Source organism: Marmota marmota, unplaced genomic scaffold (genome assembly GCF_001458135.2).
Source record: "Marmota marmota marmota unplaced genomic scaffold, marMar, whole genome shotgun sequence".
Lineage (NCBI taxonomy): Eukaryota > Metazoa > Chordata > Mammalia > Rodentia > Sciuridae > Marmota > Marmota marmota.
Window position 1 is genome coordinate 1,965,822 of NW_025999898.1, and position 26,656 is coordinate 1,992,477.

Consider the following 26,656-nt stretch of genomic DNA (forward strand, 5'->3'; position numbering starts at 1 on the left):
TGTGTGTGTGTGTGCGTGCGTGTGTGTGTGTTTCATGTTGAAGATGTTCCTTCAAGGGTAGATTACTAGAACAGAGAATATGTGTCAATAGATTGGGGGTATACGTAGTTTTGTTAAGTACCGCCAGATTCCTTTTCAGAAAGAGTGTATCAGTTTTCATTCCCACCAACAAGATATGAGAATATTTCCTTATAGCCTTCTTAACCAAAATGTGCTGTCATACTTCTTTGTAAGATAAAAAATAGAAGCTTAGGTTGGTTATCTTTGCATTTCTCTAGTTGTAAGGCTGATCATCTCTTCATTTATTTAAGCACCACATGTATACAGTGAATCCTTCCCCTATTTTTGTTTCTTTTCTTTTTTTAAAAGCAGTGCTGGGGACCAAATTGATGGCCTCACATGCTAGGCAAGTGCTCTACCACTGAGCCCCAGCCCCAGCCCCAGCCCCGATTTCCCATTTTTTTAAAAAATATTTTATTAGTTGTTGATGGACCTTTACTTATTTATATGTGGTGCTGAGAATTGTACTCAGTGCCTCACACATGCTAGGCAAGCGCTCACCACTGAGCAACAATCCCAGCCCCCCAAATTCCCATTTTTAATTGGGTTTTGTTTCTTCATTCCTCAAGTCAAGAAGTCTCTATGTATTAGAGATATATTTATCTGTGATACATGGTGCAAATATGTTCCCTTTTTTTTTTTTTTTTTTTGTACTTGGGATTGAACACAGGGATGCTTAACCACTGCGCTACATCCCCAGCCCCCTTTTACATTTTATTTAGAGACTGGGCCTCACTAAGTTGCTGAGGCTGGCTTTGAATTCAGGGTCCTCCTGCCTCAGCCTCCCAAACCGCTGGGATTACAGGTGTGTGCCGCCAAGCTTGGCTGCAAATATGTTCTCTTAATTTTTCAGTTGTCTTTTGACTAAATGGTTCTTTGCCAATCTAGTCAGAGTTCTTATCTTGAGGTCAAATACTTCTGGATTTGCAAACCTTCTGAAGCAGTACACAAATGGTACATCTGCTTTTCTGAGGTCTGCAGTGTTTAGTTTTCTGAAAGGACCTGTAACTTGAGCATGATTAGGAGCTACTATTGCCCCATGTCATCCACTGAGTTGAACTGTGTCCGATAGGTCCATGTAAGTTGAACAACCCTTCAAATTCTTGAAAGCTTCTCCCAATTCTCTTGACTATTTACTTTAATAAGTCAGATACCCAGCAATCCAGCCTGAATGTGGAATGTGATTGAATGCCAATCAAATTCTAGCCACAAGATAAGGAGCCTTCCTCATCTTTAATCCTGACTATAAACATAAAAAGTGGAAGGATTATCCCTTTTATTTATTTATTTATTGTGGTACTGGGGATTGTGCTCCACCTGTGAACTACATTTTTGGTTATTTATTTATTTATTTATTGTAGTCGTAGATGGACAGAATTTTTGATCCTTTACTTCTTTATTTTTTGCAGTTGTAGATGGACGGAATGCCTTTATCTTATTTTTTTTATTTTTATGTAGTGGTGAGGATTGAACCCAGTGCCTCACACATGCTAGGCAAGCACTCCACCACTGAGTTACAGTCCAAGCCTGGTCCTTTATTTTTTTTCTTTGATATGAGGTCTCCCTAAATTGCAGAAGCTGGCTTTGAACTTGCCATCCTTCTGCCTCAGCCTCCCAAGTTATTGGGAAAACAGGCATGAGCAACTACCCCCAGCTCAAGTTTTCTCATTGAACACTGAGTTACATTCCTAGCCCTTTGTATATTTTAATTTTGAGTCAGGGTCTCACCAAGTGAGACTTAGGGCCTTACTAAATTGCTGAGGCTGATCTCTAACTTGAGATCTTCCTGCCTCAGCCTACTGAGCCACTGGGATTACAATGTGAATTCTTATCCCCAAAGACATTTCTGGTTTCCTATTTATCTTTCATACACAACTCTAAGAGTAGAGTATGACACTCCAGTTGTGGTCTAACCAGCAAAACATAGCAAAACCACTAGCTTCTCAGTTCAGATAGCACATTTATATTAATGATCACAAAGTTAATCTATCTTCCTTTCTTTTTCTTCTTCTTCTTCTTCTTCTTTTTTTTTTTTTTTTTTTTTGTGGTGCTAGGGCTTTAATCCAGGNTTTTTTTTTTTTTTTTTTTTTTTTTTTTTTTTTTTTTTTTTTTTGTGTGTGGTGCTAGGGCTTTAATCCAGGTCACTCTACAACTGGGCTAAGCCTTCTGCCCCCAAGAAGTCAATTCTAATTGAACTGCTAAAACTGTAGGTCTTCTATTTCCCACATAAATATTTTCACGTATGAAGCCCACTTTTAGAAACTAAGTAGAAAATCTTACATTTATAGCTATTAAATTTCATTTTGCTTTATATAATTCAAAATAGTTGGGTTGGGGTTGTGGCTCAGAGACAGAGCACTTATCTACCATGTGTGAGGCACTGAGTTTGATCCTCAGCACCACATAAAAATAAAATAAAGATATTATGTCCTCCTATAACTAAAAAATAAATATTAAAAAAAATATTTACCTTTGATAGAGTTAGGAGAAAGGGAATGATTTGAAAAAAGAATAGAGAGCTAGGGATGTGGCTTAAGTGGTAACGCGCTCGCCTGGCATGCGTGGGGCGCTGGGTTCGATCCTCAGCACCACATACAAGATGTTGTGTCCACCAAAAACTAAAAAAAAAAAAAAAAAAAGAATAGAGAGATAGTAATCTAGTTCTTAGGTTTGGGTGATATATATATATAAACATGTATATGCATTTTGCAATACTGGGGACTGAACTGAGGCCCTACCACATGCTATATGGACACACAACTACTGAGCTACATCCTCAGCCCTAGTTTTACATTTTTTATTCTGAGACAAGGTCTTTGTAAATTGCCCAGGATGGACTCGAACTTGAGATCCTCCTGTCTTAGCTTCCTAACTATGTAGCTAGAATTATAGTCACAAGCCACTGTGCTCAGTTTATGTGTATTCATTTCACATAGACATATACACATATACACATGCATGTTTTGAGTTCACCGTATGTCATAATTTAATTGCACATATTTTTACTCTTTATCAAATATTACATTAAGAAACACTTACTTTCAGATGTGGTGGAACAAAGTGACTTGGGAGGCTAAGTCAAGTTTGAAGTCATCTTGGGCAACTTAATAAAACCCTATCCCAAAATAAAAAATAAAAGGCTGGGGGGCTGGGGCTGGAGTTGAGTGATGGGAGTACTTGCCTGGCATGCATGAGGCACTGGGTTTGATCCTCAGCACCACATAAAAATAAAATAAAGGTATTGTGTCCACCTACAACTTAAAAAAAATGTATATATATATACAAACTCATTAAAAAAATAAAGGGCTGGGAATGTAGCTAAGAGGTAGAATACCTCTGGGTTCAATTCTTAGTAATTCATAAAAACAAATAAAAAACCACATTTTTTTGTTAAACTCAGACTATCACATCAAGAAATAATATACAATACTTCATTCGTGACTAATTACAGCCAATGTATAAACTCTACCTAACAATAATTAATTTCCCTACAACCTGTGCAAAGAAATAATGCATTTATCAGTTGGAAAATAGAGTCTAGCCAAGGATGTTAGACTTAATTTAGTAATGGTTTTATAGCAGGGGTCAGCAAACTAGAGCCCTCAGGTCTGCACTTATGCTTATAATTTTATTAGAAGTTGGGTGTGGCTGGGCTAGGGTTGTGGCTCAGTGGTAGACTGCTTATCTAGCACATGTGAGGCACTGGGTTTGCCTTAGCACCATATAAATAAATAAATAAACAAACAAGCAATAAAGAAATAAAGGTATTGTGTCCATCTACAGCTAAAAGAAGAGGAGGACGAGCGGGAGGAGGAGGAGGAGGAGGTTGTTGGGTGTGATGGCACAAACAAAAAACATTTTACCATATAATTGTTGCCACCACATTAACATATATTCACAACTATTCTATGCATACTAGTTTTGCACCAATGACAGTTTAGTAATAAATGATTTTTAAGTACACTGTTTAACAATGACAAAAAAGCTTCACATAATGATTGCACCCAACTTTCTTACAATAAAATTTGGCATAAATCTTTGACAATTATTCAGTAAAATACAAAAATCAAAAAGTTTCATTGGAATACAGCCATACTCATTCATTTGCACAGTGTCTAGACCTGCTTTAATGTTACAACAGATGATTAGTTTGCTGGGGTTGGGGATATAGCTGAGTGGTACAGTACTTGCTTAGTGTGGAAGAGGCTGTGGACCCAATTTCCAGCACTGCCAACTAAAAAAAAAAAAAAAAAATTGAGAAAGTTTGCTGACTCCTGGTTTATCACACCATTCATAGGTGAGATAAGTTTTCTAGGTGGGAAATGGTGGCACATCTGTAATCCCAGCTACTCTGAAGGATGACATGGGATGATCCCAAATTTGAGTCCAACCTTAGAAACTTAGCAAGGCACTGTCTCAAAAAATAAAAAGGGCTGGCAATGCAGCTCAGAGGTAGAGCACCCTTGAGTTCAGTCCCAGTACTTGGGGGGGGGGGGGGGGCGGCAAAAAAGTTTTCTAGTGCACGTGGCATGTATATTTCTTCAGGAATCTCAGTCCATCACATTCCACAGCTCACTAACCATCATCTCATTTAACTAAACATTCTATTCAAATTTCAAGCTCACAGAAATTTGATTTCCCATGTAGGCTTCCTACAGGGAGAAGACATGCTGATCAGTCAGTATGACTGCCGGGTTTCTGTTCTCAGGGTTTACTCCAGTTGAACTGGGCTGACTAGTCTGTGCAAAATAACCACACAAGTGACACAAATACCTTTTTCTTTGGGGTTGCTGTGACGGCTCCTCTGACCTTAAGGGTCCGCAGGAAGAAAGTGAGCAAGAGCACGCGCTGAGCCCTTTTATTGAGGAGAAGCTATTCAAATGAGGCAAGGGGTCAGGTTTCAGGGGCTGAGTCTATCTTCATGATGTCCACTGTCAGCAGATTGACTGACACCTGGGTAGGCCACACCCAAAGGCACAGTAAGAGAAGGGGACACACACAAGGCCTTCCATGGAAGATTCTATCCTAAACAGGGCAAGGGGTAATATTACAAAGGAACAGGTGAGCAGGGGCTGTAGCAAGACACACCCATGCACGAGACACTGACCCTCGAACCCAAGAAGGGTGGGGAAAGCTCTGCCACATTTCTGTGACTGAGCGCCTCAGCACCCAGCAGAGGAGTGTGACTCAGACACGTGTAAGGTTGGTCTCCCACATATTACCATTCCTATCAAGTAATGAGTCAACTTTTCATTATGTATTAAATGAAGAATTGTCTTTCCAATGCCCTCCCCATGAAAGAACCAGCGATTGAACCCAAAGTGCTCAACCAGTGACCTATATCCCCAACCCACTCCCCCTACCCCTTTAAATTTTGAGACAGGGTCTTACTAAGTTGCCCAGGCTGGCCTCAATCTTTTGATCCTCCTCCAAGTAGCTGAGATTACAAGTGTGTGCAACTGTGTCCAGTAGCTATACTTCATTTTTTAACATCAGATGCAGAAATATCACAGGATTTTTAGGGACTCAACATTCCATATACAATGGCTGTGATAAACAGTATACAATGGTTGCTTTACACAAGAGTCACTCTTTTTTGACTAAGTAAGTGTCTCATGTGACAAAAATGTTTTTTTCAATATCATCACAAGAAAGTTAATATAAATTAATATTTTAGAAATGTTTCAAGGATACGTCATAATCTGAGAAATGGTACTCTGCAAAGCTGTCATTCAGTCAACTCATCTGATCAAGATGTCATTTCTTACCTGACTTGTGCTGATATTTTCTTCAGCAGATGTAGAATGTTTGCATAGGTCTTCCTTTGCTCCCTCACAGGTCTCTCTCATAATTTCCACTTGGTTCCCTTGATCTCTGAAGACCTTTAGCTCCATACTCTTGGCTTTCTCTTCCCTATGCAAGATCCCAGAAGCCACAGAATCTCCTACTTTGGGGTCTACCAAACCACACCACCCAAGCTCACCCCCATGATCCAAGGTCTTACAGGTTTCTTGATAACTTTCTGCATGAGTCCTGTGAAGCTTCAAGGGCAATATTCTACTCTGATTTATAAAAGAGCTAGAGGCTCCAAGCTTTACAACTGGATTCACACTTGGCTCAGGGTGTGCATGAAGCTCTTTGGAGACACTTACTGGGAGTTCAGAGTATAATTCCTGTACCACGGCAGACATGGAGGAATCAAGTGGAACTGGCTGAGTCTCTACTCCGGATGACAGCATTAGGGCAGATGTAGATTATGGAGTGAAGTCTTTTACATCAAACAGTTCACCCTGACATAAATCAAAGGAAAGGATACAAGTTTAAAACCTTGATAGGGTAGAAGCTGACTCAGTTCATATTGGCTAAAATTAAAAAAATAAATTCTACTTCAAATGCCAGCATTATCTGACACCAAATTTGTGGAAAAACACATACCTTAACTTTTAATAGGCACCTGTCTAATCCTAATTCAAATACTGACTTCTCAATAATTATCAATTTAAATCTGAAGGGCCCACAAGTGTACCTGAAAATAAGACGTTTATGCATCTAAGAATAATGTTGATACAATTTACAAAATAAATTTCTTTTTCTTTTTTTTTTTTTTTGCCAATCATGGTGGCACTGCCTGTAATCCCAGTTATCCAAGAGGCTGAAATATGAAAATCTCAAGGTTGAGGTCAGCTTGGGAAACTTAATGACATCCAGCCTCAAACAACTACAACAAAGAACTAAGAATGTTGCTCAATGGTAGAGAGCTTGCCTCTAAAAAAGAAAGACAGTATGGTTTTATACTTGTTTTCAGGGCATGAATCTCACCCATTTTGTTCATTGATATATTCCCACTGTCAGAATAGAGGTATGATACATTGTAGGTACTCTTTTTTTTATGTTGTAGGTATTCTGAAGGACTCTGATGAGCATGAAACTCTTTTCTTTGAAGGAGGATACAAGGAAAATGGAACTATTTTCCTTTACTGCTTGTTACATACTTGAGCTGTATTTAGTAGGCTAGCACTAGATACTCCTAACCCAGTCCCTGGGCAAGTGCTCTACCACTGAGCTATACCGCCAGCTGTTTTTACTTTTGAGAAAAAGTCTTGCTAAACTGCCAAGGCTGGCCTCAAACTTGCCATCCTCCTGCCTTAGTCTCTGTAGTAGCTGAGCTCACAAGTGTGTGCCACCACACCTAGATCCTTTTTGGCTTTTACCATTTTTTTGCTTTGGATGCTAGAAACAGGTAATTTGCTGAAATATGTTTACCTAAGCAATTCACAATACTATATTATACTATATTACAAAAAGAGTCAATACACATACATATACAAACATATTCAGGATTTCCCAGCCCATAAATTTTAGTTCAGCAACAATATGCAGTTTTTACAACAAAATCCACTTTGAATGGGGCTGAGGATATAGTTCAGTTGGTAGAGTACTTGCCTCGCATGTACAAGGCCCTGGGTTCAATCCCCAGCACCATCCCACCAAAATCCACTTTGACTTGACTGAGGCAGAAATTGGTTCACCAAATAAGATACTTGGATTCTTTCTTTCTTTTTATTTATTTATATGTGGTGCTGAGAATCAAACCCAGTGCCTCACACATGCCAGGCAAGCGCTGTACCACTGAGTCACAACCCCAGCCACACTTTGATTCTTGATGCTTTTCCTAACCCTAAACTAAAGGAAGGAGAATATAAGTGTTAAGGAACCCTCCCCAGAGGCAAAATGACATAAAGCTACATTACTAATTAAAACTCTAGAAATTATAAAGAAATCAGATTGCCAGTCCATGAAATTTAGGTAATACAGGAGGGCTGATAAAAAAGACTTGTATTTTGAATACAAAAAATTAGCACACAAACTTGTGTAAAGAAGTACAGCAATAATCAAATGAACTAATTACAATAAATAAATTAATTATAAAAAAAGAATCAAATGAGATTCTCCATGTGAAAGACTTTCAACGTGCTGTGATAAATTTATCCCTTTTAGAGTTAAAATTTTCCCCTTTTAATCTACCACCTGGATATTTCTGGGGGCACTTCAGATATTAGGTCATTTATGTCGGGATAAGGAGAATTAGTAGAGATAAAATGGAATTGTTATTTGATGTCAAAATAAGCAGGAAGTGCCCAAATTTAACTTGGTTCAGCTTCCTTTCCCCAACAACATACCCAATCTAATTTTTGGATGTCAGACTACATACAGATTGGAAGAATAATTGGCAGGAGAGGATACTGTGAAGCTCAAGTTTGTCAGCCAGGCATAATTATGGGCTCATTTCTGTAATCCCACCCACTTGGGAGGCTAAGGCAGGAGGATGACAAGTTTCAGGCCTCTGTAGGCAACAGCCTATTCAAAAATAAATAAATTTTTTAAAATGGCTGGGGATATACGCAGTGCTAGAGTGACCCTGGGTTCAATCCCCATTACCACAAAATAAAACAAATGAAAAGCACATGCCCACAAGGGTGTGTTGGTACATGCCTATAATCCCAGCTATACCAGAGGCAGAAGCTATAGGAGCTCAAATTTAAGGCCAACCTCAGCAATTCAGAAAGACAGACCCTACCTCAAAACAATCTCAAACTGGGTGTGTTGCCATGTGCTTGTAATCCGAGTAGTTCAGGGGGCTGAGGCAGGAGGATCAGGAGTTCAAAACCAGCCTCAGCAACGGTGAGGAGCTAAGCAAATCAGTGAGACCCTGTCTCTAAATAAAATACAAAACAGGGCTGGAGATATGGCTCAATAGCTCAATGGTTGAGTGCCCAAGTTCAATACCTGGTACCAAAAATAGATAGATAGATAGATAGATAGATAAGGGTGGGGGAGTTTAACTCAGTGGTAAAGCACTCCATTCCCCCAGTACTGGGGTTGGGGGTGGGGTTGCAGTATTAATTCAGTTTAGAACACAAATAAACTTTGAAAACACTATGATAATTGAAATAAACATAAAGAACCACATGTTATAGAATCCCATTTATATAAAATGTCAAGAATGGAAAAAGGTAGGGCTAGGTATTTAGTTCAGTGGTACAGGGCTTCCTTAGCATGAAGGAGGCCCTAGGTTTGATGTCCAGCACCACATGCACACACAAAAAAGGATATATAATTTATAAAGACAAAATAGATTGATGGTTGCTTACAGCTGGGAGTGTTGGATAACTAGGGACTGACAACTAATGGACACTTTCTTTTTAAAGTAATAAAAATGTTTAAAATTGAAAAAGGTGATCATACTAAAAACTACTGATTTGTATAATTTAAATTGGTAAATTCTATGATATGTAAATTATCTTTTTTTTTTTTTGGCACTGCTGAGGATTTAACCTGAGGCCTATGCAAGCTACATCCCAGCTCATGTGACACACACACACATATATATTTTGATACTGTGGATTGAACTCAGATGCACTCAACCATTTAGCCATATCCCCAGTCCTGTGTTGCATTTTATTTAGAGACAGGGTCTCATTGAGTTGCTTAGTGCCTCACCATTGATGAGACTGTCTGGCTTTGAACTTGCAATCCTCCTGTCTCAATCTCTGGGATTACAGGTGTGCACCACCTCACTCCAGCTGTGAATTATTTTTTTTTAATAAAACTGATTTTTAAAAGAACAGATGGGGATGCTGGACATGGTGGCGCACGCCTATAATTCCAGCATCTTGGGAGGCTGGGGCAGGAGGGTTACAAATTCAAGTCTTGGCTACTTTGTCTTAAATATAAAAGGGCTTGGGATATAGTATGGTGGTAGAGTAATTGCCTAGTATGCAGGAGGCTCTGGGTTTCATCTCCAGCACTGGGGGGGGAAAAATTAAAAGCTAGGATTATAATCTCAACGTAGAGCACATGCCGAGCATGTAAGATCCTGACTTGGATCCCTAAAACTGCATGGGGAAAAAAAAAAAAAAAGATAAAGAAAATGCCCCATCCCCAATCCATCAACTCTCAATTCCTGACCTACATTTCACTTGCGAAGGATAGGACCCGCCCCCCCCCCATGTCTATAATAGAGCCCGTTTAATCAAAAGAATAATTGAGTCTTTCTACATGCAAACAGCTGCAAGAAACAAAGATGAATAAGATGCCCTCAGTATATTACGTGGTCTCTCCTTCCTTGTTTCCTCCCCCACCCTATTCAACCAAGGGCTTTGTTCATGCTAAGCAGGTGCTCCATCACTGAGCTACACACCAGCCCCTACAATTGCCTCTCAACATCAGTATCACTTTTCTAGAGCTCAGACTCAATTTTTTTTACACAACTAGCGTAACACAAACTATGGCTTCAACTCCTATAGTGTCTCTAATAAACTCTACAGCTTTCTTTTTTTCTTTTTTTTCTTGGTACTAAGGATTGAACTCAGGGGCACTTGACCACTGAGTCCCATCCTCAGCCCTATTTTGTATTTTATTTAGAGACAGTCTCACTGAGCTGCTTAGTGCCTTGCTTTTGCTGAGGCTGGCTTTGAACTTGTGAATCTCCTGTCTCAGCTTCTTGAGCTGCTGGGATTACAGGCATGCGCCACTCTGCCTGGCTAAACCCTACTGGTTTCTAATCCCCAAGTACTACTTCAAGATTTTCTTCCAAAGGTCACGCCACATAAAGTCATGCACAACTATATATTTACTAAATATATATATATATATATACACTAAACACACACACACACACACACACACACACACACGGTCTCACTAAGTTGCTTAGGGCCTTGCTAAATTGCTGAAGCTGGCCTCAAACTTTGAATCCTCCTGCCACAGCCTCCCATGTCACTGGGATTACAGGTGTGTGCCACCATGCTCAGCTTTCTAAACAGATTCTTACCAAAAAGAATGAATACTGATAATCACATAAAATGATACAAAACGTTCCTCAAGGAAAACAGTGCCTTTACCTTTCTTATGCCTTCATCTATACTGTAAATGGGCACTAGCTAAAACAGAACTTTAAAGCTTTAAAGACACAAATATCATAAAATTGTTATCTCTTGATACTCATTTGTATAGAATTTTAAGAATTTTCAACCTGTAAAATAATTAGGCATACTTGCTGTGGAAGCATAATAGACACTCCCTCCTTTTTGTTGGGAGTCCAACTCTAGGTCTCAAATTTTTAAGCCAATTGGGGCATGGTGGCAAAAGCCTACAATCACAGCAACTTTGGAGGTTGGGGAAGGAGGATCACAAATTCAAGTAACTTAGTGACTGACAGCTTCAGCAACTTAGCAAGGCCCTTAGCAATTTAGTGAGTCCCTGACTCAAAATTTAAAAATAAAATAAAATAAATTAAAAATTAAAAAAGGGGCTGGGGATGCAACCCTGGGTTCAATCCCTAGTACAAACAAATAAAAACAACAACAAAATGAAGGTTGAGACAGGAGGATCACAAATTCAAGTAACTTAGTGACTCTGTCTCAAAAATTTTTTTAAAAGGGCTAGGGATATACTCAGTGGTAAAGTGCCTTGGGGCAAATCTCCAGTATTCTCATACCCCAAAAAATTTCTAAACCAAATCTGAAGTTTAGTTACTAAAACTCTATACTCTAAGAGAACAGCTGGATCCCTCAGAGGCAAAGTGATATTCACATGCAAGCCTAAAGTGCAGATTAAAATTACTGTCAGCTCTCTAGCTCTCACATCACCATCTATCAAAACACAAGCAGTACCACAAGACAGCAGTAACAGAACACTATTTTGGTACTAAAAACTAAAATTCCTGAGGCTAAAGCAGGAGGATCATAAGTTTGAGTCCAGCCTGGGCAACTTAGCGAGACCTGTTTCAAATAAAAAATAATAAAGGGCTAGAGAGGTAGCTTAGTAGTAGAGCACAGAACCCAGTACCACATGAGCACACACAAAACTAAAATTACAAACCCAATGCAGCAATTAAAACTGATGATGTAGAAACATCTCTCCATATAGAAAACTGCCTGGAATATTTTTTTTACTAAACTAAAATATACATCAGGACTCTCACTGGTAAAATATATATGCACATAGAAAAATATTTTGAATGAACACAAACCATTAACACTGTTAATTTGGGGGAGAGATAACTGATGACTTAGCTGTATGTTGTATTAAAAAATTTTACTTTTTAAAAAAACAGTTGGGAATAAATTGTTAATGTTTTCTCTATTATTTTCCAAGACCCAAATGCATAACAATAAAAAACTAGTATCAGCCCTTTATTTTATTGGGTATCTTCCCAACTGACAGTTCTGTGCCTCAATCATCAAAGGTTTTACATTCAAGTGTTAAATAAACTTGAAGTTAAAAAAAAAAAAAAGTAACACATGCTTATAAAATGTAGGCAGGGATTTATTTACAGCTAATCCTTTCTAATGACTTAAAAATCAACCTATTGGATGGGGATACCAGATAATTATCTAGTCTGAGGTCTAACAAAAATAAACTATCCATTTACTAATGACACTTGCCAGCTGCTACTGGCTTGTCATCTTTACCACAACACAAAAAAAGTGTAAGATTAGGAAATAAACTTATCTGTGGGGGAAAACCAAATTAACTAATGTTTACATGAAGCATGCTGTAAAATTCTTCTAAAAAAAGAAAAAAGAAAGAAAGAAAAATTCTTTTTGAGTTAAGAGCAATTACCTACTGATCTTGTTCAAATGCAAAAGAACTATGGTGAGCAATCTAATTGCTGGTCTCCCAAATCAGGCAGCCAGGGTTCCTATTCTGATTCCATTCATCAGCTACATAGTAAATTATGCTAAGTGAAAGTTAAGTGAACTTTCCCAGCCTTGTTTTCCCATGTAAAATTAACAAATTAAACAAAATAATCACACCCTTAAAAACCTCGTGACTCTAAAAGATAACTTTTCTATTTCTCTTTGTTTCAGCAAAACACACCTACACACATCAACAATGGTAGTACAGAGCTCAGACTAATCCTCTTCACAGGTACTCAAGGGCATCTGAGGTAATTTAAAAACATTTTACACACAGAAAAGATGTAAAACTTCTCTTTGGTGTGCCTTCAGGTAATTCGGCAATGTTAATTCTTATCCCACATTAAATACAAAACATATCATTGAAGAATTAATGTTGCAGTTCTCATTAGAGTATTTCATGATTTTTGACAAAGCGGCAACTTATATTTTATTCATTCACCACTCCCCAAAACAAAAGTTCTGGAGGCACAAAATTTATAGGAATAAAGCAAAAAGTAGGGGGAGCGGGACAACAGAGCGGTAACAGGAAACTATGTGCCCCAACAATCCAGGAGCTGAAGGTTTCCTCTCCCTTTAATTCCAATGCAAAAGGGCTGTTAACACCAGGGGCTGTCATGCTTGTGTCAAGGAACAATACTCACAATAATGATCAGGCCCTTAGAAGTTCACAACACTCCTTTTCCCGAAAGAGGCTTTATTTTCCAAAGATTCAGACACTGTAGCCAATTCCTCCATGAGGGAATTCCAAGAAGGGGCCTCTTCTTGAGGGAGAGAGAAAGAAGATCTTTTAACAAGATTTCAAGACAAATTGGAAGCAAGGCAAGGTCGCACATATACTAAATCCGGCCCAGCTCAACAGGGGATGTGCAGGAAACCTCAAAAGCATCAACCACTATTTCCCTTTTCCTTCCTTTATTAGCATGCAGAAAAAGGACCCCTCTGTCTCCACATGGAGAATCAAACAGTGAAAATGCTCCTGATTTCTACTGACAAAGACTCCCTGCATAAAAGATCTTCATCTATTTTCCAGAGGAAGAGGAGAAAAGAAACCATTTATACCACACTAGATAGATAAGGGAAAAAGAGTAGACTCGAATTTTTCTTGGGAAAACATACAAAAAAGAAATTAGAATCATCCTCTTGGCAGATGTGTGAAAGGGAGGCTGTGAGGAGAAAGCGGTTTTTTTGTTTTGTTTTGTTTTTTTGGACACTAGAGCAAGTAAGGGGAATGGAAAAAGACATCTCTAATCACTCAGGAAGAAGTGACAGATTATGTGCACAAAGGAAAGGGTGACTTCTGGCATCAGTCTCCCTAAGTGGGTACTGAGCTGTTTCAAAAAACTAAGTATTTTTTCCTGATTATTTTCAGCTAGGCCTTCTTTGTTAATTTAGAGCATTGTAAGGATCTGAGGGGAGTGGAAGGTACACTTTCTCCATCCTGGGGTGGGGAAAAAAGTCTTCCTCTCCAGTGGATAGGTATTGAATACTTTTGATGGGTGGTGATAGTGAGGTAGATGTATGCAAACACCTGCTTCTTTGGGCAAGATATTTATTTTCTTTTTTGGTGCTGGTGATTTAATCCAGGGCATTGTGCATGCAGTGAAGCATTCTACCATTGGACTACGTCCCCAGTCCCAGTTTTCTTTCTTAACGAATTAACAGTAACAATTTGCCAAAAAATTACGATATACTAAGCATTAACACAAATTCTCCCTTAGATATTAAAAAAAAAGGAGTAACCCAAATTCGAAATGATCTAAGTTAAGGGATGAGTCAAGGTCACAAAGATGTTAGATGGGAGAGGCTTTGCAACTATCACGATCTAAAAGCCATGATTTTTTTTTTTTTTTTGGTAGTTGTAGATGGTCAGCATGTTTCTATTTTATTTGTTTCAAATTTTTTTTTAAATGTGATGAACCCAATGCCTCACACATGCTAGGCAAGTGCTCTGCCACTGACCTACAGCCCCAGCCCCTAAAAGCCATGGGCTTAACTGTGCAAAGGAGAAAGAGCTCACTTCACACTGAGACTAAAAGGGAAGAAGAAAACCAAGGCTCCCTCTCTGGTCATGATTGGGGGAGGGGGAGAAAAAGCTGATTTCTGATACTATAAAGTTAACTCAGGGTCCTCTCCTCTATATATCTTGGGATAAAGGTGAAAAATGGACAAGGGAAGGCAAGACTTTTTAAACTTACAGGGAAGGTAGATCCTTTCTAATACTTTAGGAAGTGGAAAATTTCCCTCTTCACCTGAACGACACTGACAAAGTGGAGTGAACGTTCTCATTTGGGGGTTACCCCCATCTTTCCTTATGTTCGAATCCCCTCTCGCACCCTGGGACTGGGTCCCCCACCGCTAACAGACCAGAACCAAGAAAGACTGTACGCCCACAAGGGGCGTCAGCCTTTCGAAGAAGAGAAGTTGGGGGATCCCCTCCGATCTCGGTTGCAAAGCAGTCTCTCTCCCCCTTTGCAGCCATGATTCGGAGAAGCCTTTTTCCCCTAGCGACGCGGGCCCTAGTCTCCTCCCTCTTTCTGGGTCGTTTGGCCGCCCGCAGCGTAGCCTCCGCTTGCTTCAGCGCCCCGAAAGGCGGGGGCCCGGGCTCCCCTTTTGCCAGCACCGCCCGAAGGAGGGTTCCCGCAGGGCGTTGTGGGGCGGAGCGGCTAAGCCCGAAGCCTTCCGACCACGGGCCTCTTACCCTGAGGCCTGATCCCCGGCCGGTGCTTGCCCCTCCAGCTTGGCCTCTGCAGACGCAGCCCCGCTGCCGCCAAGTCTACTTGAGCCTACGGAGCCGAGAGACAGTGGGCGCTCCGGCCGCTACCGCCTCTCCGTCTCTATGGTTTTTCCCCCCCTTCCCCCCCTCCCCCGCACTTCCTCATCCGGGGCCTGAGCTAGCCATGCGGATTCGCCCAAGTCCCACCCCCGCCTGGCGCGCGCGCACTCCAAAGGGCGCTCTTCCCGCCTCGGAACTGCCGCCCTCTGCTAGCCAGCAGCGATCATGAACCCCGCCCCTGCGGCTCACTCTTAAAGGGAAACACACCTTTTTGGCTCGGTTCCTGCTGAGCCCCAGGGCCCAGTGTTTCTCTCCACTACTACCCTTGAGCTTGTATTACCATTTGTTTGACCTGGACATCTACAACTCTAGAGGCCTCCCTGCTTCCACTCTATTAGTTCTAGAAGTCTTTTAATACTGGATCAGTGTTTTAGGTCACATCACTCCCTTGCTTCTAATCACACTACTAAATCTAAATGGCACCCTTCCTTTAATTAAATATAGCACTTTGTTTTCATTTCTTCATCGTTTTAACTCTAGTTGAAAGTAGTGTCAACTCTTGACTTGGTTATTGTCTGTCCCCTTTCACTCTTCGCTGTTCTTTTCATCACGATATACACAACACCTAAAGGCAGTGTCTGGCCGACATTAGAAGGAAGGAAAGGAAAAGAGTAGCCATTAGCCGGGCTCAAGTGGTGCAGCCTGTAATCCCAGCCACTCAGTAGGATCGATTCCGAGGCCAGCTTCAGCAATTTAGCGACACCCTGTCTCAAAAATAAAAAAAAAATAGAAAGAACTGGGGATGTGTTTCAGTGGTAAAGTGCTCCTAGTTCAATTCCTAGTACAAACAAACAAACAAACAAACAAAAAATCCTGAAGGGAATTGAGGATGTCCAGAAAATATAATTGACTTAATCCCCAAATCACACAGTTATATGTTAAAATAAAATCTGTTGCTTCTTAGAGCTCATTGGCCTGGCCAGAAATAGAATTTGAAAGTTTTTGAGGGAGATTTAAAAATCTTTCATCTCTAATCAAGATATTTTTTCTGGGTGCTGTAGTGCAAGCCTACAGACAGCTCAGGAGGCTGAGGCAGGAGGATCATAAGTTCAAAGCCAGCCTCAGCAATTTAGCAAAGCTGTCTCAAAATAAACCTATATACTGTTACATATTTCATATATATATGCTGATATATGTATAGTTCATCTTGCTGAGGTTTCTTCTTGACACAACCCTTAAAACTTTTACCCAAATACATACAAGTGCCTCACCTAATCCTAATTCCAGCCCTGCTTCTAGCTTCTAACTCTGCACCAGGCACAGTTGGGGTCCAAAAGAAGCATCAGATATATTGTCTAAACTCCTTAAACTTGGAAAAGAGCCAATTTCCTGAAGAATTGCATGCTTTTTGCTTTTGGTTAATTCATACTATTCTCCACATTCATGTATCACTTTTAATATATTATTGTTTTTGTTTTGTTTTGCAGTGGTAGGAATTGAACCCAGAGCATGTGCATGCTAGACAAGCGCTCTATCACTGAATTACACACTGAACCCAATTCATTTAATTTTTAAAAACCTAATGTAATATATTCCTCACCTCATGTAGCCCTTAGACATCTCATAAAGGAGGAAGGATATGTACTTTTTATTCTCATTTGACAGGGAGAAATTTGAAAAAAGAAGTATCTTGTGCAAGGACACATAACAAAACAACAAAACAAAACAGGCAATGTTTAAATCATTGTAGCACAGTGATTATAGAACCAAGGCTGAAAGATCTCTCCTCTGGGGGCAATCTGCTCTGTCCTCCCTAACCTTGACTTGAAACTGAGGCAGTGCAAAGGACCCCTCCAAACTATTTTTTTTGGGGGGTACTGGGGATTGAACCCAGGAACACTCAACCGCTGGGCCACAAACTTAAACGTTTTCGATTTTTGTTTGTTTGTTTATTTTAAAGGAGAATTGCCACATTCAAAAATGATGTTTTTCATTTCTAAGATTTGACACCAGGGGCTGGGGCTGGGGCTCAGTGGTAGTGCACTTGCTTGGCATGTGTGAGGCACTGGGTTCGATTCTCAGCACCGCGTATAAGTAAATAAAAATAAAGGTCTATCAACAATTAAAAAAAAAAAAAAGATATGACACCAACTAGGGACATCTCTCAGGAGAAGGAATCTCATTCTCCTGAAGGCCAAGAAGAGAGAATTAAGTTAGTTTCCTCTGACAAGGAGGACTTTTCTCCAACCACTTGTTTGTTAAGACAGAAAACAATGTTGGGGATGTCTCTGGGTGGGACCTGTAAACATTTAAACATGTAAACATTTCTGTTACATGTAATTGGTTTTTTTTTTTTTCTTTTTTTGTATTGGAGATTAAACTCATGGGTGCTTTGCCACTGAGCTACGTCTCCAGCCTTTTTTATTTTGAGACAGGGTCTGGCTAAATTTCTGAGGTTGACTTAAACTTGAGATCCTCCTGCTTCAGCCTCCCAAGTAGCTGGGATTATAGCATGAGCCTCTAAGTCTGCCTATATATAACATTTTATCCTTGAAAATTTGTGTAACTGTTGCCCTCTACATGATTATGGATGGCTTTTCTTTTCTTTTTCTTTGAGCAGCCAGGTGTCTAATCCAAGACCTCAACCATGCTAGGCAAATGCTCTATTACTGACTACATACCCAGCTCCATTTTTCTTTTCTTCTTCTTTTTTTAAAAAAAGATTCTATTTTTTTCAGAATACCTTTAATTAATTAATTAATTAATTTTTTACATGGTGCTGAGGATCAAACCCAGGGTCTCACACATGCTAGGCAAGTGCTCTACCACTGAGATACAGCCCCAGCTCCCTGTTTTTCTTTCACAAGAGTGCACCTATAGGGCTGGAGATGTGGCTCAAGCGGTAGCACACTCGCCTGGCATGTGTGCGGCTCAGGTTCGATCCTCAGCACCACATACAAACAAAGATGTTGTGTCTGCCGAAAACTAAAAAATAAATATTAAAAAATTCTCTCTCACTCTTTCTTTAAAAAAAGAAAAAAAAAAGAGTGCACCTATAGCCTCAGTTACTAGAGAAGCTGAGGCAGAAGGATCATTTGAGCCTGGGAGTTTGAGGCTGGCCTCATCAACACAGTGAGACTCTGTCCTCAGAGAAGAGGAGGAGAAAGGTTTTTATGATTACTTAAAAAATAAGTTAAATTACTCAACTTATACTGAATTTTAAAGCAAAAATATCTACATTGAAGGAAGTTCTTGCTTGTCTTGCTCTAGGGGTCCTCTTGGCCTACTTCTAAGCCCCAACTATACTTTTCTTTTTCTTCAACATTCATATATTTTCTCAAAGTCATAGGAAACTGGTAGAGCTTGTATTAAAGCTGTGAGGAAATAAAATTGGAGTGCTGTAATTGGAGGCAGGAATGCTATTTAGATTTAGTGATCACTGTGATTGGAAACATGGGAATGATATGACCTAAAACCACATTCCAGTTATTAAGAGATCTCTCCAGCTACCAAAATGGAAGCAGTCAGGCTTCTATAGTTGCAGATGTCCAGTTTAGAGAAATAGAGAATCAAGGGCTGGGGGTGTAGCTCAGTGGTAGAGTGCTCACCTAGCTATAAGCTCTGACTTCAATCCCCAGCACTATAAAGTAAAAAAAAAAAAAGAGGAAGAAGAAGAAGAAGAAGTAGATTAGTAGACCACAGTGGTAGATTGGCAGCAGCAGTGTTTGCAACTTGTCAGGAGCCCTGAGGACACAGCCCACTCAGCTCTGTTTTTCTCTCTTTTTCTTCTTATCCTTCTCCTTCTTTTTGGTACTGGTAATTGAAACCACAAGCGCCTACCACTGAGCCACATCCCTTTACGTTTTTTGAGACAGGGTCACACTAAGTTGTACAAGGCCTTACTAAGTTGCTGAGGCTGGCCTCAAAATTGAGATTCTCCTGAGCTGCTAGGATTACAGGAGTGAGTCACCACACCTCTGGTTTCTGGTGTGCTCTCTCTTTGTTACAGGGCTGTGGTGTTCTGGGAAACTGAGGCCAGCTTCAAAAACCCATTCTTTTTTTTTTTTTGGTACTGGGGATTGAACCCAGGGGCACTCAAACATTGAGCCTCTCCCCAGTCCTTTATTGAATTTTATTTGGAGACAGAGTCTCATTGAGTTGTTAAGAGCCTTGCTAAGTTGCTGAGGCTGGCTTTGAACTTGAAACCCTCCTACCTCAGCCTTCTGAGCCATGCCAAGACATCAGCTTCAAACACCATCCTTGAGATCAAGTTAGAAAGATTTCAGATATATTGTCTAGAGTAACAGGCATGAATTTATTGAAGGGACAGGAAAAGAGAAAGGGGACACTCTTAAGGGAGAGAGGGTCCTCTTAGGGACAGCATGTATGTCCTGCATGCCAGCTTTATTGGGGATGCCCGAGAAGTTTCCAGAGGGTCCCACCCAGGTCTACCTCTTGAGTTTTGACTGACAGCAGGATGACATCAGACTTTCACATCCCTACTGTCATGACAACTTTAGGTCATTTTGGCCTATGCTGACCAGGTCTAATTTGATTTTTTTTTTTTAACTATCTTTATTTTTAAGTGGTACAGAGGATGGAACCCAGTGCCTCACACATGTGAGGTAAGCTACACTGAGCTACAACCCCAGTCCCTCTAATTGGATTCTTTTTCTTTTTTTTTTTTTAATATACATATTTTTTAGTTGTAGATGGACACAATACCTTTGTTTTTATTTTTATGTGGTGCCAGGGATTGAACCCACTTCATGCAGGCAAGGCAAGCGCTCTACCACTGAGCCACAACCCTGGCCCCTCTAATTGGATTCTTGAATTTTTTTTTTTTTTGTGGGGGGGGGGCTGAGATTGAACCCAGGGCCTTCTGCATGTGAGGCAAGCACACTACCAACTGAGCTATATCCCCAGCCCTCTAGTTGGATTCTTAGCCATAAATTCTTAAAGAGTTTATGGTTAAGAGGAATTTTCCTTATTTACCCAAGTTTCCGCATCTAGTCTGTATAAAGGGTCACAAAAGTTTCCCCCTTCAGGGTCACTTGGGTTCCTCTTATCAACATTATTTGGGGCCTGCAGTTCTCCTGCGGATAACAGGTAGTTTGCTGAGGAATGTGACATATCCCATCCACTTAATACAGGCAGGGCTGAACATAAATTGCTTCTTAGAAATAAGAATGTGGGGACACCATAGAGGGAGTATTTTATAGAATTATTCCCTTAACCTCTTGTTCCCACCTTCCACTTCTATCTTCTATCATCTTGAGGGAAGACCAATGTCCAAATCAGATGGGAATTTGGACAGAGCTATGGGTGTTTATGTGTCATGCTGGACTCTGTGGGGTCTGGATCTATCCTTCCGAGGAGTTTGTGTCTTTTAGCCTCAGTCTCTGTCTGTGAAGTACAATAGTATCTACCACCTACTAGGCATACAACTACATGAGGATATTAAGTTATGGGCAGCCACTATTTTGTTATTAATAGCCAGAAGAGCACAGAAAGTCTTGGGGTGTTTGTAAACATCCCCCAAATGGATACTTGCTAATAGGAACCTTTACACTGTCTTATACACTCGGCCCTTTGTATTTTCCAAAGTTTCTCCCAGAAATTTCCTTTCACACCTCTCAGAAGCCCTGGGGGGTGGGCAGGAGAGAGTAATTAGCCTCGTTTATATGCAAGGAAGTTTAGCTTGGGGACACTCGCCCTGTTTCCCCTGCTGCTGATCACTAAGTGTAAAACTAGGCTCCTGGGTACTAATCTATTTCCGCATTTCCTTCTCAAGGCAAGCAAAGGGTTTGGCTAGTGGCTGAGAAATGCTGAGAAGTGGTCAGAGGCAGAGGCTGCAGGCGACACCCCACCCTTGGCGCGAGCCCCGGATGAGGAAGTGGCGCGGTCACCGAGACGAGGAGGAGGCCTGGCGAGAGCGGCCCGGGACGCGGGGGCGGGAAGGGGGCGGTGCCCCTGGGCGGAGCTACGGGAGCGGCGCGGGTTCTCAGGTGAGCTCTCCGTGGCTGTGTAGGGCCTGCGGGTTCCTAGAACTCGGGGGTGGGAAGCCTGCCGGCTGTACGGGGTTACGTGGGGTGTTCTGAGGAGGCGCGGGTACTTACTGAGGGTCCGGCCCTCGGGGCTCCGGCCTGAGGTGGGAAGGGGTTCGGGAGCTGCAGGTGAGTGGAGCTGCCCACTCTGAGCTGGGGCGTGGGGGGCCTCCGAGGGAGGGGGCCTTGGCCCCGGTTCGAGTCCCGACTCGGTCCCCAATCTGCTTTGTCACCTTGGACAAGTCTTGCTCCCTCTTTGAGTCTCAGCGGCCTCAGCGGAAGGGTCCGCTGAGAGTTCGTACTGATGGAACCCCCTGCTTTCCTCTTATTCATACTTGCCTTGCCCAGGACTTTGTTGGGTGAACGCAAATTGCGGGAGTGCTCCAAAGTGTCTGAGTGACCTTGGGCAAGTCCCTTGTGTTTTGTCTACAAATGGAGTAGGTTAACCTCTTTTAAGATTTCTGTATTATTCGGGTATTATTGGTATAGATGGAGACCAGGTAATGAATGTCCCATTTACTGCAAGTGTCCTCTTTAGGGATGCGATAGATAGAATATCTTTTTAGAGGTTTGACCAGACCCGGCCCCCAATTACCCTTAGTTCTTAGATTCTGGATTGTTTTCCCTCTCTTTGTGATTGGCGGAGTGATTTCATCCTGTGTTTGGCGCTTCCTCTCAACTGAGTAATACCAAAATCAGAAGAGGAGTGCAAGGAAAGTCTGACATTCCAGCCTTCTTGTTTGTGTTTCAATTGCAGGGACGCAAGATGACTTCTCTGCTCCAAGATTGGAACAGCTGAAGGAAACCAAAGGACAAGATGAGAACAACAAAGGTCTACAAACTGGTCATCCACAAGAAGGGCTTTGGAGGCAGTGGTCAGTATTGATTGATCTTTGGGGGTTGTGCAAGTTGGCTGAAATTCTGATGTGTCCAGTGACTGGAAAATTACGCATCAACTCATGTGACAGTTGAGGCTAGATAGGCAACTTTCCTGAGTAAAGCAGGAATAAGAAGTATGATAGGACTTATAAACCACAGGCCCTTTCTAAAAGTATTTTCATTCAGGCTTTTAATGAACATTGTGAATATTGCCAGTTTATTTTCATTCATTTGTTGAATTGTGTTGCTTATTACAAATTTACTGTATATTTAAAATTCCAGCCTACACTTGTTTGGCAGATAAGAGAAACTAAAATGGTATTTTAGTGTTTAGAGTCAGTGAGACTTTGCATAGATGTGTATAGAACAGGTATGGTCAAAGCATGAAAGTTTGCCTGTCTCCTTGGCATAAAAAGGGACAGGATGCAGCATGTTAGCTTGCACTAAAGCATAATCTGCATAATAGCTCTGCCTCTGACTTTCCATATTCATCTCAGGTAAGCCTCTAGTTTTCCTTATCTTCAAGTTCAAGGGCTTTCTTTCTTCCTTTTTTTTTTTTTTAAGTATAGATGAACACAATACTTTTTTTTCTTATTTATTTTTATATGGTGCTGAAGATCCAACCCAGTGCCTCACACATGCTAGGCTAGTCTCTACTATTGAGCTACAGTCCCAGCCTTCAAGGGCTTTCTTTACAATAGTTTTTCTTAGAGCCTTGACTTCATAAATCTGCAGAAAAGTAGGGCACTTGGTAGTATGATATTCTTCTTTTGTAAAGGAATTATTTTCCCTTACATCTTAACAACCTTATTTACTTCAGAATTTGCAATTAATGACATATTAAGTCTGTTTTTTAGCCCCCCTCCCCTTTTTTTCTGTACTGAGGATTGAATCCAGGTGCTTCCACATGTTAGGTGTGCTCTACCACTGAACTATAGCCTCATCCTCAGCTCTTTTTTATTTTTTATTTTGAGACAGGTCTCACTAAGTTGCTGAGATTAGCCTTGAATTTGCAATCCTCTTGCCTCAGCCTTTCTGAGTAGCTGAGAATGTATAAATGAGCCCACAGTACTTGGATGTATTTTAAGTTATATATATATGGCGGAGATCAAAACCAGGGCCTCACACATGTAGCAAGTGCTCTACCACTGAACTATACCTCCACACTTGGAGGTATAGAAGAAAAAAATTTAGAAAAGAAATAAAAAAAAAAATCTCTCTCTCTCTCTATATATTTCTTTAAAATGTTGATGGACATTTATTTTATTCATTTATGTATATGCTGTGCTGAGAATCTAACCCAGTGCCTCATACATGTGAAGCAAGCACTCTATCACTGAGCCACAACCCCAACCTCTAATCTATATTTTAGTATGCATTTATTCCTATATTAAATATGTATAAGCCGTTAGAGGGTAGGGACTGCCAAAAAGGGAAAATAGTAGTTTTTATATCTGATGTTTTGAGTCTTTGCTTAAATGATGTAATGGACCAGACACAGGCATGGCTATATTTAAAACACAATTTCTGCTAAAATGTACAGACCATTGTCAATACTATACTTTGTGTGCTGTTGGTGTTGCCTAAATATTTGTGGAGTAGATAGATACTAAATAGACAACAGAAATAATTTTGGCATGGGGAATAACACAAGGATATAGTGTGAATAACATATACAATGTATATAAATCTACTTTTTTATGTACATAAGACATGTGGCTAGGTAACATACCGAAAATTATAAATATACAACCAATATATATTTATTAGGCTTATAGTTATGCCAAACATAAAGATTATGAGTATGACAAGGTCTCTTTAAGTTTAATGAGAAACATAGAAAAAAGGAAACTAAACAAAACAAAATATGTGCTCATGGAACTTAATTCAGACTATGGAAATTAGGAGGAGGCATCACAGAGATTTGGCAAAAAACTGTCAATGGAAATGTTTTATCAAATAAATTTGGGATTAACCCAATGCTTCATTCACTTCATTAGACTGAATCTCTTCCATCTGCCACCTTACTGGAACTGGAACCCAGGGCTTTCAAGTGCTGGGCAAATGTTGCAGTGCCACTGAGCTACATCCCCAGCAAGGCTGAATTTTATTGAGTAGGGTTATATTTGAAATGTGAAATGTACTTTTTAAAAATATTAGCTTAAATAAAGGTGATTATCTTCTTCCTAAAATAAAACCATTGGTGGGACTGCAAATTAGTACAACCACTCTGGAAAACAGTATGGAGATTCCTCAAAAAACTGGAAATGGAACCATAATATAACCCTGCTGTCCCACTCCTTGATACATATCCAAAACATCTAAAATCAGCATACTATAGGTATGCAGCCACATCAGTGCTTATAAGCAGCACAATTTACAATAGCCAAGCTATGGAACCAACCTGTATGCCCATCAACAGATGAATGGATAAAGAAAATGTGGTACATATACACAGTGGAGTTTTACTCAGCTATAAGGAATAATGAAATTAGGCATTTGCTGGTAAATGGATGGAACTGGAGAATATCATGTTAAGTGAAATAAGCGAGACTCAGAAATTCTGTCAGGGGTCAAATGTTTTCTCGGATGTGTTGAAGCTAGATTAAAATAAGGACAAAAAAAGATGGGGTGGGGCTGTGATTTTATGAAAATAAATTAGTGGAGTAGAGGAAGTGGAGAGAGGGGGAGGGAGGCGGAAGGAGGGAGTGGCAAAGGGATGAGTCTGACCAAACTTTCCTACTTATACATATGATTATACCACAGTGAATTCACCTTTATATCCATAAAGTAATAATTTTAAAAAACTATAAATAAATAGATGAAATATCACTAGAGTAGAGGAAAGGAAATGGGGAAGGAGGAGGGAAGGGAAAGGGGGAAGTACTGGGGATAAATTGGAGCAAATTATATTCTGTGCTTGTAAATTGTCAAATGAATCATAATATTATGTATAACTACAATGAACTAATAAAAATTATTTTAAATAGCTAGGCATGGTGGTGTCTGACTGTCATCCCAGTGGCTCAGGGGGCTGAGGCAGGAGGACGACAAGTTCACAGCCAGTCTCAGCAACTTGGGCTCCCAGCAACTTAATGAGATCCTGCCTCAAAGTAGAAAATAAAAAGGGCTGGGGACATGGCTCAGTGATTAAGTTCCCCTGAATTTAACCCCTGGTAGGAAAAAAAAAAAAGATAATCTTAGTGTCTGGAGGTATAGCTCTATGGTAGAGCACTTGCCTAGTATGAATGAGGCCCTGAGTTTAATAGTTTAATACACAGTCCCACAAAAACAAAAGACCCATAGCATATGGTGTCAGACTCCTGTCATTCCAGCTACTCAGGAAGCTTAGGGGGGCTGGGGATGTGGCTCAAGCGGTGGCATGCTTGCCTGGCATGCGTGCGGCCCAGGTTTGATCCTCAGCACCACATACAAAGATGTTGTGTCCGCCAAAAACTAAAAATTCTCTCTCTCTCTCTCTCTCCTCTCTCACTCTCTCTGTAAAAAAAAAAAAAAAAAAAGCTTAGGCAGAAGGATCATCAGTTCAAGGCTACATGGCAACTTAGTGAGACCCTCTCTCATAATAAAAAAGGGCTAGAAAAATAGCATAGTGGTAGAGCACTTGTCTTGCATGTGCAAGGTCCTGGGTTCAGTTCCCAATGGTGCAAAAAAAAAAAAAAAAAAAAAGAAATTTATGAGTGCATTTTGTACTTGTTATTTTTACTTTTTGGGATGGGTTTCTGGGATTTAATTCAGGGCTTCATGACTGCTAAGCACATGCTTCACCTTAGAGTTACAGACCCAGCTTCTATTTTCTATTTAAGATTGAATTGTCTTTCAGATGATGAGCTAGTTGTGAACCCCAAAGTGTTTCCTCACATCAAGCTTGGAGACATTGTGGAGATTGCTCACCCCAACGATGAATACAGGTGAGCATCTTGCTAGGATAAGCAAACCAGGCAGCCTGCTGCTTCCAATTGATGTTTGACTTTAAAATGCTAATGTCCTTTGAGATTGGGTCAACCATTAGTGTTTTTAATTTTTTTTTTTAGATGTTGATGGACCTTTATTTTATTCATTTATTTATATACAGTGCTGAGAATTAAACCCAGTGCCTCACACATGTTAAGCAAGTGCTCTACCACTGAGCCACAACTGCAGCTCCTGGTTTTTTTTTAAAGTGGTCCACT

At 40.4% G+C, this 26,656-nt stretch overlaps 1 protein-coding gene and 1 long non-coding RNA gene across 14 annotated transcripts in view; one reads left to right on the forward strand and one right to left on the reverse strand.

The window, feature by feature from the left end:
* Prr14l (proline rich 14 like) overlaps positions 1–15,620 on the reverse strand; it is a 65,257-nt gene extending 49,637 nt beyond the window's left edge. For 4 of the 13 annotated variants that reach the window (XR_007345674.1, XM_048798272.1, XM_048798273.1 and 1 more), the window contains exons 1-3: positions 15,466–15,620; positions 13,409–13,528; positions 5,829–6,350 (exon numbers count right to left, since the gene is read on the reverse strand). Coding sequence is in view for 7 of the 13 variants with exons in the window: in XM_048798272.1 (XP_048654229.1) it covers positions 5,829–6,299 (471 nt within the window). In the remaining 6 variants the exon portion in view is untranslated. Of the gene's footprint in view, positions 1–2,530; positions 2,679–5,828; positions 6,351–13,408; positions 13,529–15,465 lie in introns of those variants that run through there. The other 9 variants (XM_048798281.1, XM_048798276.1, XM_048798275.1 and 6 more) reach the window with 6 other exon arrangements.
* A 5,940-nt stretch (positions 15,621–21,560) lies between these two features.
* LOC125615112 lies at positions 21,561–26,417 on the forward strand. The gene is made up of 3 exons (XR_007345675.1): positions 21,561–21,716; positions 22,345–22,462; positions 26,308–26,417. It is a non-coding gene; the product is annotated as an uncharacterized LOC125615112 (long non-coding RNA).
* The last annotated feature ends 239 nt before the right edge of the window (positions 26,418–26,656 follow it).